The sequence below is a fragment of the Drosophila erecta genome, unplaced genomic scaffold (assembly GCF_003286155.1).
Source record: "Drosophila erecta strain 14021-0224.00,06,07 unplaced genomic scaffold, DereRS2 tig00000000-arrow-pilon, whole genome shotgun sequence".
NCBI classification, from domain to species: Eukaryota; Metazoa; Arthropoda; class Insecta; order Diptera; family Drosophilidae; genus Drosophila; species Drosophila erecta.
The window spans coordinates 20,815,058-20,835,302 of record NW_020825194.1 but is presented as its reverse complement, the minus strand read 5'-3'; the positions used below and the strand labels follow the sequence as shown (position 1 = coordinate 20,835,302).

The following is a 20,245-nucleotide window of genomic DNA, read 5'->3' as shown; positions in this document are numbered from 1 at the left end:
CAAAAATACGATGAATGGCAAACTAAGGAAAAATGGGGAATTTCGCCAGTTGTGGGTAAGCTAAATCAACTTCAACTTACAAAATTGACATGTTACTCTAGTCAGCGTAACTGTCTCATTCCCTTAATGAGATTTGAGCTGTATTTAAGCCCGGATAAATCCCACGTTCTTCTCTTGCCTTCAGCTTCTGAGTTAAGCTAGTATTTTTAGATTCGTGATGGCAATTTATTCCTACTTGAAAGTTGTCAAAAAGCTTACACAAATTATAACTTAACTCGAATGCAAACCACAAAAACCAAAAATCAGCCCACATGCTGCGGCTTTCGGTAAATACATTTTAGAGTTCCAAATCGATTTGATTTGATTTGGCCAGAGGCGCAGACTTGGCGCCAACTTCCAGACCGCAGGTGACGATGCAAAATAAAAAATATATACATATGAAAAAGCAAATAAAAGCTGATAAACAATATAATAATAATCAAGTTGACCTGTGCGAAGCCATTTGTGGCACACTTTTTCGGCCCACACGTATTATGCTAATGTGTCGAACCTAACGCAACTTTTGATTTGAACCAGTTCAAGTTGATTATACTAAACTGGCAATGACGAATCTCCCCGATGGGCTCCTCATGCCACCAATGCAAGCGGTGGGGAAATGGGGGCCCAAGCGCCATCCGTCAACTGCATTGTGCCACCAACAAAGCCTGGCCGGGAGCAATCACAATTTAGCCTCCCATGTAAACGGCAATTAAGTTGCCGTCGTCGCAGTCGTGAACTTGTGAACCATTCCAAAAGGCATCATCATCATCAGTACCTCAGTACCAGCGTGAAGTCTGTTGGTCTGCAGGTTTGCAGATCTAGGAGGAAGTTTGGTTCCATTTCCATTTCCACTGGTTCCTGCAATTAATCGCGGCTCAAGTGGCTCGCTGATTGCAATTAATCTTCATTAAGGCCACCGCTGCAGCTTCGGACTGCCAGTTTCGTTTCTTTGGAGATGTCCTTTGGCCCAGGCATTTGACACAGGTCTCCTACTTTTCCCTCTCCCGAAGTGCCTGAACCGCACTGAACGGCTTATCCTTACAAACCAATTTGGCGATCGTGAGGTGTTGTTGTCGTTCGCCAAAACCACAACAGCAGCAGCAGCAACTGCAACAGCAGCAGCAGCAGCAACATCGCCAGGTGACCGCACAGCAATCACCTTAATTAAACATTAGGCAAGCCTCGCTGAGTGCCAAGCTTCTGGAGATTGTGTTTGAGCTTGGCTTGGTTTCCTTGCTTCGGTTTGGCTGACTTGACTGCTGTGGTGTGGTCCATGTCAGCGATTTCCGTTCGGCACAGGGTAACAAAGGTTGTGCTGCACAGTGGGTCAGGCCCTGGCCAAACGGAGGTGCAGAGCTCAGCCTATCCTAGGAAAGCACTTTCCAAAAATACAAGACTGAAGGGAACTAGCCATAATCATAATCACACAGGCTGAACATTATAAAGGAAATGCCAGCGATTTCCCAATTTGCATTCGTTAGTTACTGAATGGTAACAAGTTTCCTGTCTGGTTAAACCAAGGTCACAGGTTAATTGAAATTCTAGAAATTCTGCATGCCAAAAAGCACTTTCTATTGAATAACTATAATATCTTAAAAGGGGTTCTAGTCTATTTGGAATCCAGGAATGCAAGGGAAGCAACTGATTTTGCGCAGCTCCAATTCTTCCAGCAAAACCCAAGAATTCCTCCCAAGAACTGTCCATAGAACCTGCGAACCAGTGTGCCATGTGTGCACTGAGCCCGGATGGCTGCCTTAATTTTCTTGCAGTTTTCTTGGCTGTTGGCTTTCATTCGTTCGTGTTTGTTGTCGACGGTGTCAACGTCGCCTCTCGTTGACAAATGCTGAAAGGCTTTGTGTGCGAGTGAGTCTGTCTGGGATTTTCATTGGAAAACGTGGTACGATCACCCAGGTTGATTTGACAAAAGGAGGCGAAAAGGAGCCGAGTGATATAAAATAAACGGATAAACGGGTCACGTTATTAATTGGTTAACCCTTGCCAAGAGATTTATGAATATTGATTGCCGGTGAAGTGCAGCAGCCAAGATCGCAACAGTGCCAGCTGCATTTGGCCCTGTACTGCAGTTCGCTCCCAGATTGAGTCAGCTTCCTGTCGATTAGGGTCACTCAGCCAGCTAGTCTTGAATGCCAAATGCTGAATGTTGAATGCTGAATACTGAATGCCCCTCGGTCAGTCGGGGTCATTTCCTGGCTAATTAGTTGCCATGAGAGATTTGTTTTTTATTCTTGCCTCTGATACGACTATTGTTTTTTGCTGCCTGCTCTCCATCGGCAATTAAGCGCCGTCGCAAATTTATGATATTAATTAATTAAGACAATTTGTGTGGCGTGTCTTTTGCTGGTGGGGAAATACGAGAACTGCGATGGGCTTGCCTTTAATTTGCCATATAAGGCCTTGGATCCCAGGAGAGCGGAGTTGTGAGCGATTTAACTTTGGATTGGAACTTTGATCGCTTTGAAATCGCTCAAGCAGAACACGTTTTCCAAATCGTTGTAAATGCCAAGTCTTGCTTTCTTACAATATATTTTGTGAGATTTTTAAGCCCGTCTAATGCTTGATTTAAACCTTGAACATTCAAATTGAAAGCTTGTAAAATGGCATTTCCCCTCTTAAGAAGGGATCCGCACAGATTGCATAAATGCAATCCCTTCCGCTTCACGCTTGACACCCAATCGCTTCGCAGCCAAAATTTTAATTGAATTCGAAGCGGAAATAGCGCCGTTAGGCCTCGATCGGTGCCACAAGACATACACGTATACTCGAATAATTTAATTTGTACGCACTGCGAAGCGCTCCTCAGCGCCAACGTGGCCAGCATTGACACACTTTGGGTGGTCTTGGCGGGCTGACTTAATTTTGGCAAGCCGGCTGAAATCCTCAAATGGGAGCAACAGCACCGAAGATGCGGCCACATCACGTCGAATCCGAGGCGAGTAATCGATGAGACGTGCGATGGGAGCCGAAAAGGCAGCGGTGTTGCATGCACTTATGCCTGCGCCGAGCCGTGCCACCTGTTGAAAGGGCGCAGCCGGAGCACCGTCGAGGGGTCTCCGGACGAGGCACTGCATCATTTGCAGCTGAAATTTCAATTTCAGCCTTTTGGCAGTGTTTCAAAAGAGCGAAAAGTCTGACTGAATGGCCGGCCGAACGAACAGCTCAAGTAGACGGCGGGCGCCAAGGCGCCAGCGAGCGGCATTAAAGTGCGCGAAAAATCTCATTTTATTTCTATTTTATTTATTGAGCCATTAGAGAGGGGCGCAGGAGTTTCGCCTGTCAGCTCATTCACAGATTAATTTTGGCAATTTATAGCCGGCGAGATAGTTTTTGAGTAACTGCATCATGGACATACTTGCAGCATGGAGTGCGCAGGCCGTGAGTTATGTAATGAGTGGGGAATGGGGCACGCCGGATCGCCAATTTCTGACTCCCATGTTGGCGACAGACTAACAGAAATGTCACGATACCCTGGGAAAATGAGCCGTCCGGCGTGAGTTATTGATCGGTATTTTTGGGGACGGGGCCTATTGGCTAAATTTCGAGCCACCAAAAATATTTGCATTAAATGCAATAGCTTAAATTGCTGATTGACACCAAACATGCTGGAATTTTTTCCCATTAGTGAACAGTTTAATTCCATTTTTAATGGTCTAATACATTGAAGGGTGAGACTTGCTTTGCTGCCGTTTGATTTATTTTATAAATAATTTAAGTCACAAAGTCGGTTTCCTGTATATAATATGACAGAACTCTACCCCATTTATTCCTTGACTTAAAAACTCTTTATTTTAGATTTTCGTAAAGATTTATCTTCATTTATAACCATGAAATCGATATAGATAGTTTATAGATCAGCGATATAGATTATTCCATAGGCTTGTGGAATGGATTTAATTGTTTCAGTGTACAAGAATTCTTTCTTAAGGAGCAATTAGATACCAAATGGTTGTAATCAAAGTTAATAACTTAGTTGATGTCAATCCTATAAATCCTTAACAACTCCTGTTTCGTTGAGAAATAATTTAAAGTAAGCTGCAGATCTTTTTATCGTATCATATCCAACCAACTACTCTTCAGTTAGATACTTTATTAAGGCGTGAGTTGAGGACTCACCTGTGCCATTGCTGCCGAACCAGAGGGCGACTAGGTCCTCACCTGGCGGCGTATGGTGGTGATAGGGATTGCCGTACAGGTAGGGACTCGGGTAATCGAGCAGGACACGACGCGAGCCGGGCGAGGAGGACTCGGCTGGAGGGTCAGATATAGGTATATTGGAGTAATGATGGCTGATCTGGGGGGCTATAATGCGTGCGGATGTGAGTCCTTACCCTGAGCTAATTGAGCAGCATACTCGGTGGCCTTTTGCAGATTAATTCGCGGTCGCGGCTTGGCAAGAATTTGTTGTGGCTGCTGCTGTGCTTGCTGCTGCTGCTGCGGTTGCTGCTGCTGCTGCTGCTGTTGCTGCTGCTGCTGATTTTGATGTTGATGTGGTTGCACCACAGTATTTTGCTGCGGCTGTTGAAGGGATGGTTCGGTTGTCGAAGGATTACTCGCCGCCGCTGCTGCTGCCGCCGATGAGTCCAACAGAAGTTGCTGAACCTGCAGTATGTCTACGTACTCATCCAGTTCCACCGGCGGTTGTGGTGCGTTGGCAACTTCAGAGGTGGCCGCCGGCGAGTGATGAAGTGCTGGTGCCGCACTCGCAGTCTGATAGTAGCCGAAAGTGGGTCCAGTTGCAGGAGCACTTGGCACCGCGATGGGTGGCGCCGGTGGTGGGGCAAACTGGAGTGGATTGCGACTGAGTCCCAGCAAAGGAGTTGTGGGTGTATTCAGGGAATCCTGTGATGTGGCTGACGCAGAAGCACTTCCTGCTGCTCCTGGTACTAGAGTGAGATTCTGTCCGGATAATCCTGGTGAAGTGTTGGCTCCAGCTGAGGAGGATGCGGACGAAGTGGCCGATGGATGCTGTTGGCTGCCTACAATCAGTTCATTTTGACGCCGCATTGTCAGCAACATTTTTGTGGTTTTGCGCGTTGCACGTCGATCGGTACGAAAATAAAAGAAAATATGCGGAAAACAAAAAACTGAAACACAAACGTATTAGCCGAGACTCCATTTGTTTGGTAACCGTTCACTTTTTGGTTAATATATGAATTGACACATTTTGTTCACTTTGTACTTGGTTCACTTCTTTTTTGCTGCTTGATTGATTTATTGGAAATATCAAATCAGTCTTGTTCCATTTACTTTGATTGTATCTTGAATTAAATGATGTTGTCGCAAAAGCTGAAAAGACAGAATGACCGTTTTTAGTATTTTATCGAAACATATTACATCTAAACTAATTCTAGACAAATTAAAACTAATTTCATATCTTGTTTACCTCTTCTTAAAAATTTTTTTTTTCAGCTTACGATAACTACATTTATTTATTTAAATATAACACGAAAAACATTTATAAAATCGTACACTACAGTTGATAAACACTTAGATATTGATAATCACAATAAGACACTCAGAAAATGATTAATATACATATTTTCTTAAAATTGACGCTCAAAAATACACATTCAAATAGATTTCAAAAATGTTGGCGAAAAATATGCCTTGTATACTTTCACTTTGCCGTCGGCAAATTTATTTATTTAATTTTCTTAGCTTTTATTTTCTGGCATTCAATGTTTGCCAAAAAATCCGTCGATCGTTTTTCACTTCGCTGTTTGTGCCTTTGCTTAATATTTAATAATTATTTTTAATTTCGAAAATGATTTTGATTAATTGGTTTTGACCAGACGCGCGCGATTCAGTTATTTCGATTTATTTTGGCAAAAGTGGCGAGACGAGCCGTTGAGCCGTCGAAACGCTACTGGCGCGAGCGGTGAAAATTGAAAATGAAAATGGGAAACTCGGGCCATCGGTGAAAAAATCATGAAAACAACGGCAAATCGGCTGCGTCGGCGTCGGAAGCATCGGAAAATGCCTGAAAATATGTGCTTAGCTTTTGGCCATCATCATCTATTTGCCGCCCGAACGCTGTTTCTCTGTCTGCGTGTAACTTTGATTCATATTTGTACTGAAGCATCTGCTGGCTGGCTCTCGTTCCTGGCCCACACACATACATTTCTCTCATTTTCTCCACCGATTTTCCCGGCCGTGCATGTGTGTGGGCGGCTCTGTGAGAGTGAAAAGCAGCATTTCCGATTCCGAGCGGAGCAAATGTCAACAATTGTGGGTGGCGGTCTGCTGGGAGCGAGTGTGAGAAGCGTTGAGCATCGATGAGCTGGGGAAAACACCAAATAAATGAAAATACTATGCTATTCGGAGCGGAGCGGAAAATGTGCCACTGAACTTGCCAAAAATCTACGTAATAGTTGTGCATTTTCTGCGTGCGTGTATTTCGCAAACGTATTTCGCTTATCACCGCAGATAAGCTGTACGATTTTCGGCTTTCACTTTCCGTGGCCATTGGCGTCATCACACGGCGTATGAGTAATTTATGATAATTATTCATACGCCCGGTTGTATCTGATCCTTTAGGGATACTAAGTACAATCGAACTACTAAAATAAATGTTGTAAGCGAGAAACCTAACATTTTAAATATTAAATAACATTAAAATATTAAATTACATTAAATATTAAATAAATTAAATAAAATTTTTTAATTCATTTTTAATTTATATTTATTTCTTTAATAATTACAAAACATTTGAAACTCTTACTAAATTAACAGCCTTAGGCCAATTCGAAACTAAATATATGAGTTTGAATTAAAATCGCCTAGGAAGCTCCTTCTTAGAAATAATTACGAAGCATGTGAACTTATCAGATGGCGCAACAGAAGCTGTTTACTGAAAGTAAATCCTACGTTAGCAACTTATCACTTATCAACTGACATTTGGCAAAAAAGTTGTGGAATTCCACGAAAACCAAACACTCGAACGGCCAAAATACCAAACTTTAGAAGGCCGAAAAAAACGGAAAACATGCAAAATGCTAAATGCTAAAACGCCCCCGTTCGCTTCATCACAAAATGGCAATTAGAGTTGCACAGTGGAAGCTGAAGCTTCGTCCCTGCGATGACATTTAAAGGTTAGAGGTTGCGAGCATCAATCAAAAGGCAGCTACAAAAGTGGAATGGAAGTCCCTGCCTGTGCTGTTCTGCTCCATTACTCTAGCTCTGAAACAAAGGAGCAATAATACAAATAATAATCATAATAACGAAAGGACAGCGCTTCCTGGCAGGTGGAAAAACAGAAGGGACATTTATGTTGGCTGGGGAAACGAGAACAATAAGGTTATCCAAGCTGGACCTGTTGATTGCCTGCCTTCATTTCGCCAAATGTGCTCCACTTCTACTTCACTTTTCTAGTCCAAATAATTTCCAGCGTGGGCGTGCAAGAAAATGCTCGGCTGGGATGCTAATAGATGCGATTAAACGCCCACACTGTCGGATATTATTGACTAGGAGACGAGGATGAAGTTAAGGGCAGGAGGCCACAGCCCAGCTAAATGGCAGATACTGTACAGTGGGCTAATACAGCCTATGGGTAATTTATTATCCCTATGATTCAGAAAATAGAAAACCATTTTTTACCATAATGAATTATACAACAAAATAATTTAAGTGCTTAAATATAAAATAAATAAATTAGTTTATGTTGACACAAGCTGGCTTATTTTCGACCCTTTTTTATTACTCACACGCAGTGTGATTATAATTATATACATTGTATACCAAATTAGAAAGTTAAAATAATAATATTGCTTAAAATGGAAAATAGCATATGACATCATTTGCTCGAAGTATAGGCTGATTTGACCCACTGTGCAGGTGAAAGCCAGCAGCCACTCGCACTTTCCACTTGAGGAGAGTCTCTGGAGAATGGATACAGGACGCTGGTGCCTTGCCCTTTTCCCGAAATGCCTGCCACGTGTGTGGGATGTCCTGCGGCTGGAGGCTCCTGTTGCTCTTTGCTGCGAATCGATGGCAGACCAAAGGTTCCCGGTCATATCCGCAAAAATATATGAATGAGTGGAAACCGAAACACTGAATTGAGCTTATCAATGAAAAAAGCTCGCGGTGACGACCGCTTCATTCGAAGTTCATTCATAAATACTCCTGCGTCCTGCCAAGCGAATAGAGCAGCTGAACCAGGGAAGCTCGCCCTGTTATCCGGTTGAACTTTGATATTTCGGCACTCGCAGGAGAAAGTCCGGCTTCACATTTCTCTGCCATTGGGGGTTGCCTTCAAATGTCAGCTGCGACTCCATTTAAACCGCACTATTTGGCCGGAAGCTTTGACTGGATTCGTTACACCGCCGTGTTTAATTAGCCAGGCAGTTTCAACTTGTTGCAGCAAATTTGCGGCTGCCAATTCACGGTTGACCTTATATGAACGCCACCCCCCACAGGCCCCCTCACTCATTCGCAGGAACATGTGTGCGTGACTTTTAACCTTTTAATGTGGCAGCGCTAATTGATTTGCTTTACGCACGTGTCGCTCTGCAGGAGTGAAAATGTGTATCGCGTGGGCTAACAACGCAGGGCTAACGTCTTTCGTATTTTGAGCATTAGCCAGCAATTGTACAAGAGTCGTCATTCAGTCAAAATGCTTGAATTTGAGACGAAAATAATTTGCTTCAACGCTGCTCTGTAGCTTTCCATTAAACACATAAACCATAAACCTATAACACTACACTTATAACGACCAAGTAGTTGGAGAAGTTTCAACAATCCTTATCCTAGAATTCTATATTTGTTAACTTCTAAATTACCGTATACACTGCTTTTATTTCCACTCATATTAAATGGAGGTAAATCACGAAATTGTGCTGACTTCTCGAACATTCGACGGTTTCATAAGAAACCTGGTTCGTTTCGAAATCCAAATGGAGTCTATCTGCAAATGGCGTTTGGCTAAAACGGCTCCTCAATATTAAGGAATGTGTAAATAATTTTATGCAATATGATATCATTCGATTTGGCTTGACTTGTTGGCAGTTGGCAAGAAATTTCGAAGATGTGTATTTTTTTTATATTATTTAAGACTAGAAATGTAAATATCGTCATATTATTTCATATTATCTAATTGAATAGCAGATTAAATTAAGCATAACTATTGACAAAAAACGATTATGGCTCGGTAAAAATGAATTTTTTCCTATATTGAAAACCTCTCCTTTCAAAATATGAAAAAACAAATTATTTGAAGTTAATTATTAAATTGCAAAAAGAAGGTAACTAATATAATAATTTAGATTTACGAATGTAAATACAATTTATGGGTAAATTAAGACTAATTTAATAATGCCTTTTATTATGTTTCCGTACCAATTAAAGGCCATTAGAGGCCATAACCGAACCGAGAATCTCCCCTTCCCCGCTGTAACCATTAATATACTTGTTCAGATGTCGATGGTGGATGGCGGTGCAATATAGGCAGGGTCTACTACTACTTACCAGCTATAAAAAGGCAATCAGATGTCGTCGATTCGGAGGCAAGTCGGCGACAACAGAGCACGCAAGCGCCCAGAAAGCCGGACTAGGAAATCAAGATTTGGGCGCGTAAATCGGCAGGATCGTTGGGGTTTTCCCCTGTAGTCCAACACGGGGGCAGTGGGGATTGCGCGACTGCGTTTGTAATTAATTACGAGGCGGGCCAAAGAGGCGAACGCACGCGCGACTCACTATAAACCGCAACCGCAACTGCAACTGCAACTGCAACTGCATCTACTACTGCCAACTGCAACTGAAACCTCAGATGGCCAAGCAGCGATAAGATCCGCAGCTAGAGAACGTGGCCAAGTCAAAGGATGCGACGGAGCTACTGCGATTACGCGAAAGATATCCACCGGCTGTAATCGCGATCTCGTTGGCTAGCGAAGAGCAAGGAACTCGTTCCCGGCTTCTTCGTTCAGATTATGCAATTTTGATTTGAAACACGCAATTTGATGGGCTGGTCGAGATATTGGGCTACGGGCTATCTTTCGGCTTAATTCGCTTAACGATCTCATGCACAGGGCGCGTAAATCGGGTATATACGAGTATAACCTCTGCTCCCTTCTCTTGCTCCCTTTTTTCCGAATTTATTGTGCTCAACTTATTAGACGATAATTTCCTTCCGGCTGCGATGCGTTTTTTGCGATTCAACTCGTCGTCCGACTGTCGGCGGTATTAAAAAATACGGTTTGCTTCGCTTTGCAGCGCTGCCTTGACTGTTTTGCCTCGGTTTCACTGTATCTGTACCTGCACATGGCTTTGTATCTGTATCGGTTTGCGATTGCAGAGTGTGAGTGTGGCAGTCGTGGGCCGATCATCGCCTTACTTAGAGATCTGTCGCCCAGTTGAGATGCCCGTCTTAGTGTGGTTGTTGTTACTGCCGTGTGTGGGCACAACTGTACATGCGAACGGGCTAGCTAGCCGTCTCCGTCGCACTCATGGGCGGCGGATTGACGGTGGGGCAACGAACAACAAACACCACAAGCCACACACACAACCCCCGCAACGCCTCAAAGTGCTTTTCTCTCTCGCTGAGCTTCTATCGCCTAGTATAAGGCTATAACACCTTTGGATTACTCCTAAGCCGTTTTCCTACACTGAACATAAAAGTTGGTGCCATGGATGTCCTGGCTGCTTAGTTGAATAAAGATTTTTGTCGGGGGAAGGCTTTCTTAGCAATCTTATAGCAACCTAAAAGATTGCCATAGGACTTCAAGTACTTATACTCAAGTAAACTCATCTTAAATTGTTTTAAGTGCACCGGAGCGTGCCAAGTTGTGCGAGTGGTTGTGTGGGCTTTCCTCGGTCTTAAAGCCCACACATTTAGCCAACACTCTTGATCGCAACCCTCTTAGTAGAATCAAGCCCCCTCCACGTGTGCAAAACCCTTTCGTAGGGGTACTTGCAGAATTTGCGTCATTCATTGCACTTGTGCAAACAAACATACATACATACATATTTTAACCAGGATTTTTACGGATGCAGTGAACTTTTAGGGTTTTCCTGGAATCGAAATCAAAATTCGTCTATCAATCCTGCAAGCTTTCGCTGTAAAGCTAGTCAGCTAAAAATAACACCAACGAAAGCTAATTGGGCGAAAAAAGCTTGGACCCCTTAGAAAAAAGCTTTAGACAACGGCACCCACAGAAACGCACACCCACACACAAAAGAGCCCCAAGCACACACACACACATCTATATACAAAGGGGTCACGTGGGTGGTTTCATTGATAAATTCGTACTTTTACCTCTCGCTCTTGCAGCTGACTGCAAATTGAATTGCAAAATACTGCAGCTGTGCCCGCGGAAAGAGACAGAGCGATAGAAAGGGTGCAGGTGGAGAAAGGGAGGGGGAACGAGATAGAGCTACTGGAAGAGAAAGAGACAAGGACAGAGCCCCTTTGCACTGCTCCACTTTAAATGATGTGGGTGTGATTCAAGCCAGGCATTAGATTGTGAATGAAAACTCGAAAAGAGACAGCGAAACGCGCCTAGAAAGAGATGGAGAACACAGTGGAAAACGCCCACCAAGCTCACCTCACACAGACACACACACACTTACACACTCACACTTAGTCTTCTAATCATATTCATATTTTACCCCTCCCCTTCACAATTGAAAACTCGACTTCATTCATTCACAAAATGCTTATATATGGAAACTTGTCAATTAGTTCAAGTGTCTTACACTGAGCGAAACCTAAGCCCCAAGTCAAATTAATTATACTTAGCCGAATCGCCCACATCCACCATTTGACATTTGTACTCTTATTAACTGTAATTGCTCATTCAGAATGTGACACAAGCAATAGCAATAACAAATGCCAGCACAATTAGCTCGCACCTTATAAGGCTTATACTTTGCCAGGGAAATGAATTTGAGAAATGGCACTGAACAGAACTAAGGGGGTCAAAGTACTGCCCAGAAACCCAAAAAGGCCTAAGGAGCTTATCAGAACAATGTCCAATATAATCTGGGAGTATATATTTTGAGATTCAATAATATTAAGATTCAAAACTATAATTATGAATTACCTATGACAAGTGACGTGCTTTTAAACTATACATTAAATGAAAAATATTATGAAATATCAGTCAGCAATTAAAATCTTAAACTTAATTTGATGATTATATTACTGAAATTCCAATCAGCTTAGCGCTTGATTGACCATGTTAGGTCCTTCACAGCAACTGACGCTGGCTTCCGTTTTTAACACCTTTTAATGAATTAATGAGCGACTCTCAAGTCTGCAGACCCGCAGATTGAATGAATACCCTAGGGCTACGCCATCGACATCGCCAGAGGTTTCTGTTGTCGACAGGTTGGGTAAGAAGGGGTTGCTCATTAAACGGCAACTCCTCTGCCATTTGGCTGTCAGTCACTCATTCAGTCACTTACTCATTCATTCATTCGCCTGGCAGACAATTTACAAAAACGCGTTGCATTCATTAGCATGACTGCCAACTGATGTTGTTGTCGTAGCTTACTTGACGGTTACTATGGACAACTCCTTTGACTGGAATTTTCACTTATATTTAGTTGGCTTCGGCCATGCTCTGCTAACAAAGTGTACAGATTTTAATTGAATTGCGTTGAAAATTAGTTATAAACGCCTACGAGCATTCTTCAAGAGACATAAAGTTTTTTATGCGTTATTTGGCATGACAAATGTGTACCCATCAAAACATAACTAAAATCATAGAACCTATATATCTTTAGAAATACATCAACATTTAATTGCGTGAATGGGTATTGCCCTTATTCATTAGGAAACTTGTGTGGAAAGACAACCTCCCATTCGTGGTATCCATTTCCGAAATCATGCTGGTGGTCTGCTGATTTGATTTCGATAATTTAATAGCCTAGAAAATTTTATTTTTCAAGTCGTAAATTTTCGAAAAACATTTCAATTGGACTGCGGTCTGTGTGTGGCGCTGCGGCATTTGTTTTCATCATCATCCATATAGTCAACTGCTTTTGGGTCTAGATACATGGGCATCTAATAGGTAGGCATATACAGGTGACACTTTTATTTCGGTCGGTTTTGCTTACTTTATTGGTGATTTACGATAACGCGTCCCATTCATTATATGCAAATTTCATTGGTCGAAGGAAAATTTATAACAAATATTTTTCCTTTGTTGCTGGTCATATTTATTGGGCATTCTCCCAATTTATATTGTTTTATTAGGCTCGCCACACATGTTGATTGTCTAGGGTTTCCAATCTACACCCGACGTATATCTCTTCGATCGTCGAACATCTCTCATAATAATCATAACTGAGGGATCTTGGATTAACAGCTTATAATTCTTCAATTAATAAATGTGACACTGCCTTGCCTGTATCATAAATCTAGAAATGTGGCAGACTCCAGAGTTTCACACTGCAGCGAAGCGGCATAAAATTCCTATCAATTTTACGGGGCAACCAAAAATTTGCAATTTCAATTAGTGCAACGCCCTGTTTATCATGCCTGCATCACTGGTGAACTATGTCACATAAATCATAACCAACACGGATCCAAGTCTTTTTGGCCTGGCGTCAACTTGCTCAGCTCACTTCCTGTGCCCCCATCATAAATATTTACAAAAAATCCAGCAAAAAGCGAAATTTAAATAAATAAATTGAGTTACCACCTCAAAATGCGCTTGTCAACAAGTTGAGCGCTGCTCCAAAGTCTGCGGTGTAAAAGTAATTGTCAGTTCGGGTCCAATTACGAAAATTTCGCCATTACCTCAATTGTTGGTTCTATGCAAATGGGATTTCCCCCAGCATTTGTTTCATAGTTCTTCGTGGATATCTTGTGGCTCTGCATGGATGATTGCCCCTACGATTTCTCTATTAGCCATAACCAGGGTAAATAGGCAATTGACTTGAAATTGGCAATTATTTTTTGTCTGTTTCGGAGACAGGCGAAAAGTTAAATGGTAAATAGAGACCCAGACAGACGTCCATATGTGAACGGTTGGGCTGTCCCTCTGCATTTTCCCCCTCCTCAGCCACGGTTTTAGCCTCTGACTTTGCCTTCTGCCTCGTGAAAAGCACAAGCGCATTATGAATGAATAATGTATGAATGAAAATTGCATGCACGTGCCCTCGAGCTATAAAATGTTGCACTCTCCGCGGTTTCTGCTGCCGATGTTTGCGGAGATGAAGAACTTTGTTGGAATTGAACCCTGAAAATTGAAAGCCATAGATTTTCGTTTAAGAGCTGATCTTAGGTTTTCTATACGTGAAATAACATATTTTTGTACACTGGATTTTTTTAATGGAATTTATACTTACTTCCTACAACTATTGAATATCAGCAATGTTGTCATTCTGTTCTTTATAGAACGCCCTAGATCGAAATCGAATTCCCGCTTTTTATTTTAATAGGAAAATTAACTATAGCTTTCTTCTGAAGTTAGTGGGTATAAAATTCATTTGATTTCCTTTGCCGGATCAGTGACCAAAGCCAACATACGGAACCGATCGGATTCAAGTCTCGCAAAGAGTTCGTCAAGTTCGTCACCTAAGTCTTTTGTTTTGCAGCGCCTCTGTTGATGTCTTCATTAGCGAGGTGCAGCGATAAGCGTGTTTAATGCTGGAAATTTGTTTTTAATAACCCAGGAGAACGCTTTTAATTAATTGTTTGAAAGAGGAGAAGTCTTTGTCACAAAAAAATCATCGGCGGTAGCTAGACGATTTAAATGCAAATCTGAGCTGCCTGTGAGTGCATCGGATCGTTAAGTTGCCCGAAGATATTCAATTTGGGCACTTTGCTGCTTCTTAAGCATTGTTAGATGCAGTTATTAAATTTGACAGTTTACAGTTGGCGATAGCTTTTGATGCTTTGCCGCCGCGGCTACCAAATGACTTCGATTTGGAGCATTATCAGCCGCGTGTTTGATTTTCTGGTGCAGCGACGGTAGTAGATGAAAGGCGGCATGCCTAGGAAAAGCGGCAAGGAAAAGCGATTTCAATTAGCATTTTGATGGCTCTACAAATGAGCGGACAGAACAAAAATCGCCGCCATTGATAGGCCATTGATAGCACATCATAAAGCAGGCGATCATTTGTCCATCGCCGTTTATCTGCTCCATTACACTAAAAAAAAAATAAAAGCGAATTTAATTAAAAATGTATTCAACACGTATTTCAAATGTTAAATGTGTAGCTTTAACACAAAAAATATACACTACACTTAAAATTTATTGTAAATATCTGAATATAAAATAGTCCACTCTTCTATTGGCAAATATTTATAGGCAACTACCGCTTCCATGGGTGAGTCTCGCTCACGGTATTAAATCATTTGGAATTTATGATACGTCACGCGATTTTCGAAAGACACCAGCCATCAAAGTGGCCTCCAACTGAGCCAGCTATGACAATCTTCGGGGTAATTAAGTTTTTGCCAAGTGACAAATTAATCGAACCGCGCCAATTGCCGCAATGACCGTCTGGGTTCGGCCCGCCTGTCATTAATCAATGAGATGCCAATTCAACTGTGACTCGGGGATGCAATTTTCCTTATTTTTTTCCCCGTATTTTTTTGAACATTTTTTTTTTTTTACCGTTTTGACCGAAAACAAATGGCAGGCTACGATTGAGGTTCGAACGAGCATTCAACGAACCGGCGACAAGACGTCAAGCTTTCGGTTTGGCAATAAAATTGTAAGCATTTATCTTGTAGTTCGTTGGCGTTGTTGTTCGCCTGTGTCCGAGGTCTTTGTATTGTGCGTAGACCCAAAATAGGGACTTACTTTTCTCTTTTTGCATTGCAAAAGTATAGAGTTACCAAACGATTTGTCAACGTTTAGCTAGTTATGCGCCAAACTGGGGGGGAAACTGGCACCGGATCCAAACATTTTGTTAGCTCGTTAAGATTTGTTGACACCCGTGTTAATGTTTTGTGTTATTTTCGTTTCTGTGCTTTTTTCTTGGCTCGATGGTGATGCAAATCAACGCGGCTGGCCACCTGGATAGCCAGTTCATGTGTGAGACCTCGTGGAAGAATACCGATCCATTGGGTGTTCTATGGCGGAAAATAATAAATTAACTTCAACTATTATCAACGATAATTTGTTTAATTCAAGACTCAACACTCTTGTTTAAAAAAGTATATTTATATATTTTAAATGAATTAAATTTTTCCCAAATATTGCCCTAATATGAAAGGATAGAATTGTTATGTTAAATTAAAAATAGTTTTTTACATGATCTAAATTTAATGTAAATATATTCTGGTATTGATTTGAGCAAAATCACAGAACCAGGATAGGAAACGTTGGAAAATTTGTTTAATATAATAAACAAAAGAAATAATAGATGTTGCTTGTGATCATAAAGTAATAGTTCGGTATACACAAGTTTTATTAAATATATAATTTATAGCTGCAATATGATCACTCTGCAAATTAATAGAAAAGAAGAATGTTGGTCTGAATTATAGAGTATTCTTTATGGTATATATCAGTTTTAAGTACACAATTACTGGAAGGGTGTATAAGCTTTAGTATGTTGAAGCTAACGAATATATTATTTTTATATATTATTATATTGTTTGAAATGATGATTTCTGTTTAAATATTTTGTACTGTATTTTGTATTGTATTTATAGAAAAGCGCATCTAATTAATTTTTTTGTAATATCCCATAATTGATCACCGATCATTACAAGCTCCAATTTCACCTTAGCCATGGAAACAACAGCCACTGAATTTTCCAAAGCAAAATACAATATCAAAAGCAAGCCGCATCGTCTTATCGCCGTATTTATGGTCTGAGCGATCGGACTTATCCGACACAGTACACCACTTAAGGGCCTCCGGGGATTTTGGACCTTTTATGTTTAATTTAATTATGGTAAAATCAGCTGGTGCTAGGCTGCCTCATTTCGTTTAATTTGATTTGATTCGATTCGATTTCATTAACAAGCCTACTCCACGCAACTCTGCAAATCCCCATAGTTGTGGCTGCGATCGAATTGGGGCCTAAAAGTCAAGAAATCCTCGCAGTCGCGTTCCAATTTCACCTACAAATTCGTTACACTTGGGACAGGTTGTTGAGGTCTTTTGATTGCCATCACCATGACGAATTGTGTGCCCTAGTGTCATGTTAAATAAAATTGATAGAGAAATTAGGCAAAACGCCTGAGTTGGCTACAGTGCGAAGATGTAGCGGACCGGCCTTTTAATTGGGTCGCATTAGTTTTGGACCTTAAGTGGTGCATTTGTCAAAGAAATGCCCCTGCAATTATTCAGTTAATGAAAACCGATAGATATGCGGCTAACACTGTCGATAGCCAAAAAAAAAGGTCTGTCCCCAAAAAGCTTTGGAAATGGCAACTACGCCAGTTGGTCGGTCAGTTGGTCAGTCGATCTCTGGTCTCCGTTGGCCATAAATTAATAGTCCATTATTTCTAAATTTTGTCCACTCGAAACTGTCGTCGCCAAGTCGCCCAGAGCCAACTGACTGCCCTCGTTTGCATTTTAATCTCTTGATGGGGCGATGGGGGCCACAAATTAGTCCGGACCCGACTTTGTGTTGACTTGCCAGTGCGGCCAATAATTTAGGCCGACGGACGCGATCGGCTCACGTAATGCTGGAAAACGAAAGCAAAACTAGGCTCTTTTTCCAAAAGCCATATTTTCGAAGAGAAATGTTATGTAAATCATTTGCTACGCGTGCAAGTACGCATGGAATAGTAGGTATGTTATGGGAAAAGGAAATCCAGAAATGTGAATTTCCTTTTCATTTAGATACCTCATAAAACAAGTTATCATTTGCCTTTTAAGGTAAAAATTTCAATATGAAATAAGGAAACTTTTATTTAAATTGCTGCACTTTGTAGTTAAACATATATAATCAAGCGTATTTGCAAGTAGTTGTATTGTGCCAGCTCAGAAGTGAGAGAGCCAAATCCAATGCCAAGTCAAAAAGCCAAACTTCACTTCTTTTTGCCAGTTTGCCAATAGTCGGGAGGTTCGGCGAACGGGGAACTGAGTTGGATAGTCGGCAAAGAGCTTTGGGCACTTTGCGAACTCATTTTCCGACTCAATCAAATCAAATAATTTATGCCTCGCGAAATTAACTGGCCATGTTAGTGGAGGTCATGCCACATGTGAGGAGAGTCCAAGAAGCCAAGAAGGCAACTTGGGGCCCAGAGCACAGTTAAATCTTTTGGCTGGCCATAAAGTGTGTTGATTTTTCCATTTGCCAGACCCTAAAGCGCAGCAATGCGAAATAAATAAATGTTTGCCGTTGGAGGAGACCTCTTGGAAAATTGCATGCAATCGGGGAGTGTTTGAGAATGAACATTTTCGTTGCTTTTGATTTAGTCAGTGCGTCTCATTTATTTACAATACAAAATAAAAAATAATACAAAATTCATGAAAAAAAATTGATTTTGAGTATATGTACAATTGGCAGCATTATTGTTGAGCTGTTATTTACTCAAAATCAAACTCGAAGCCATCCTCCTGGTACTCGTATTCGCTGCTGTCACAGGTGACCTGAACATATTTGTTGCTCTGCCAGTGATAATACTCCTCGGGTGTGAAGTTGCCCCACATCATGTCGCTGAACACCTGCAGGGGTCTGGGATTCCTCTCCTGATTGCGGATGCTCACGAGCTTAGTGAGTTTCTCCCAGTTGCTGTGGTAGCTGTTCAGAGCCAAGTGCTCCAGGTTGACGCACTCGGCCACCAGTTCCATGAGCTGAGTTTCCCGCACGATCTCCCAGCCACTGAAGCTGAGCACCTCCATTTGGTGGCAGGGCATGTGCTGGCGATCCAGGAAGAAGTCATTGTGGCACCAGTTCTCGCAGATCACCCTCCTCAGCTTGGGCAGTTCCAGGAGCAGGCTTTGCTGCCAGCGAGCTGGCAATTGGACCACTTCGTTGTTCAGGGCAATTCTGGTGATCCTCTCACTTTTGGCCACCACAATCTGCTGGAAGATGGTCTCCTGATCTGCGTTCAATTGCCGCGAGTCATCAAATCGCACGGATAGTTTCTGCAGTTTGGGCAACTGTAGGACCTCCGATAGCATGCATTCCACGGTGCTCAGGTTGATTTTCAGCACTTCCAGATTGGGCAGTTTGATGTCTGTGAGTCTCACGCAACTGTCGAACTGATCGGTGATGTCCAGGACCCGCAAATTGGTCATTGTCAGACAGATATCCTGCATCCAGCGGCTGTCCAGTGGCACCGAGTGGTACAAGGAGTTGAAGACTAGCTCCTCCAGCTTCTTGAAGCCACGCATATATAAGCCAGATAGATTCATGCAGGTCATCAGGCGTTTCAGATTGGGCAACATCACCGTCAAGTCCCGGATGTCCTCGTCAACCACAGTGTTGGGATTTCCCGCCAGTATGCAGGTGTCCACCTTGGGAAACCTGGTGATATTGATATCGCACAAGTGTGTGATGTAGTCGTAGAATTCTGAAAAGGAACCGACGCCATCGTGAACATGCAGATCCGTGAAGCTATCAGCCATGTGTTCCATGAAGAAGACATAGTCCTCGATGTCCAGGAGTCCAAGGAAGGGCGTATTTGGCCCGATGATCAGGTGCAGTCGCCTCTGCCAGAACTTGAGGATCTGGGGCATGAACTGTGGATAGGCCCTAGCCATGCGAACCTGATCGATCAGGTTGTCGATCTCTTCGAAAATCTGCTCGAAGAATATGATGTGCAGGTTGTCGATGTAGTTCGGTTCAAGTTCCCTCATTGGTGAACAGGTATTTTGCTGTGCATCCAGAGCGTCCTTGTAGAATGCGGTATTGTGCATTTGCGACATGTTCAACTATTGAATGTATTAGTTGTCAAAGGTGATGACTGTGCTGCTTCCTCGATGGCTGCCGTTGGTTAAATGTGCTCTTGGTTTAATGATCCTATGATTTTATGCAAATGTAGGTAGTGGATTGGGGAGTGAGTCAGGTAGTGGGGGAGGATTACCCAGTGTCCTCATCTCCTTTGCAGGCTAATCCTTTTGCAACAGCTGTGCCAGCGTTCAGTAGTAGTTACCTGTAATACCTGATCTGTAGGATCGCGCCGTGATTTGCCGGTCCTCATAAATCGCGCCGTCGCATACTGCCTGCAATTTGTAAGTCCGTGTTGTTGCAGAAGAACCCTATCTGTACAGTTATCGCTAGAGAGGCTCACTAGTTTGCATATTACACGAGCCCAGACGTGTTCCCAACT

At 42.2% G+C, this 20,245-nt stretch overlaps 2 protein-coding genes across 2 annotated transcripts in view; both read right to left on the bottom strand.

Moving 5' to 3' along the window:
• The window catches only part of LOC6551748 (hormone receptor 4), a 37,263-nt gene extending 32,190 nt beyond the window's left edge, over positions 1 to 5,073 (bottom strand). The window contains exons 1-2 of the mRNA XM_001979662.3: positions 4,386 to 5,073; positions 4,171 to 4,305 (exon numbers count right to left, since the gene is read on the bottom strand). Of these exons, the coding sequence (XP_001979698.3) occupies positions 4,171 to 4,305; positions 4,386 to 5,073 (823 nt within the window). The remainder of the gene's footprint in view (positions 1 to 4,170; positions 4,306 to 4,385) is intronic.
• A 13,312-nt stretch (positions 5,074 to 18,385) lies between these two features.
• Positions 18,386 to 19,982, bottom strand: LOC6551751. Its single transcript, XM_001979663.2, has one exon. The coding sequence runs from the start codon at positions 19,839 to 19,841 to the stop codon at positions 18,498 to 18,500; it is 1,344 nt and encodes a 447-aa protein (XP_001979699.1). The 5' UTR covers positions 19,842 to 19,982; the 3' UTR covers positions 18,386 to 18,497.
• Positions 19,983 to 20,245: the final 263 nt, after the last annotated feature.

Coding starts and splice junctions, on each gene's coding strand:
- LOC6551751 (XM_001979663.2), bottom strand. CDS start 19,841: ATGTCGCAAATGCACAATACCGCATTCTACAAGGACGCTCTGGATGCA.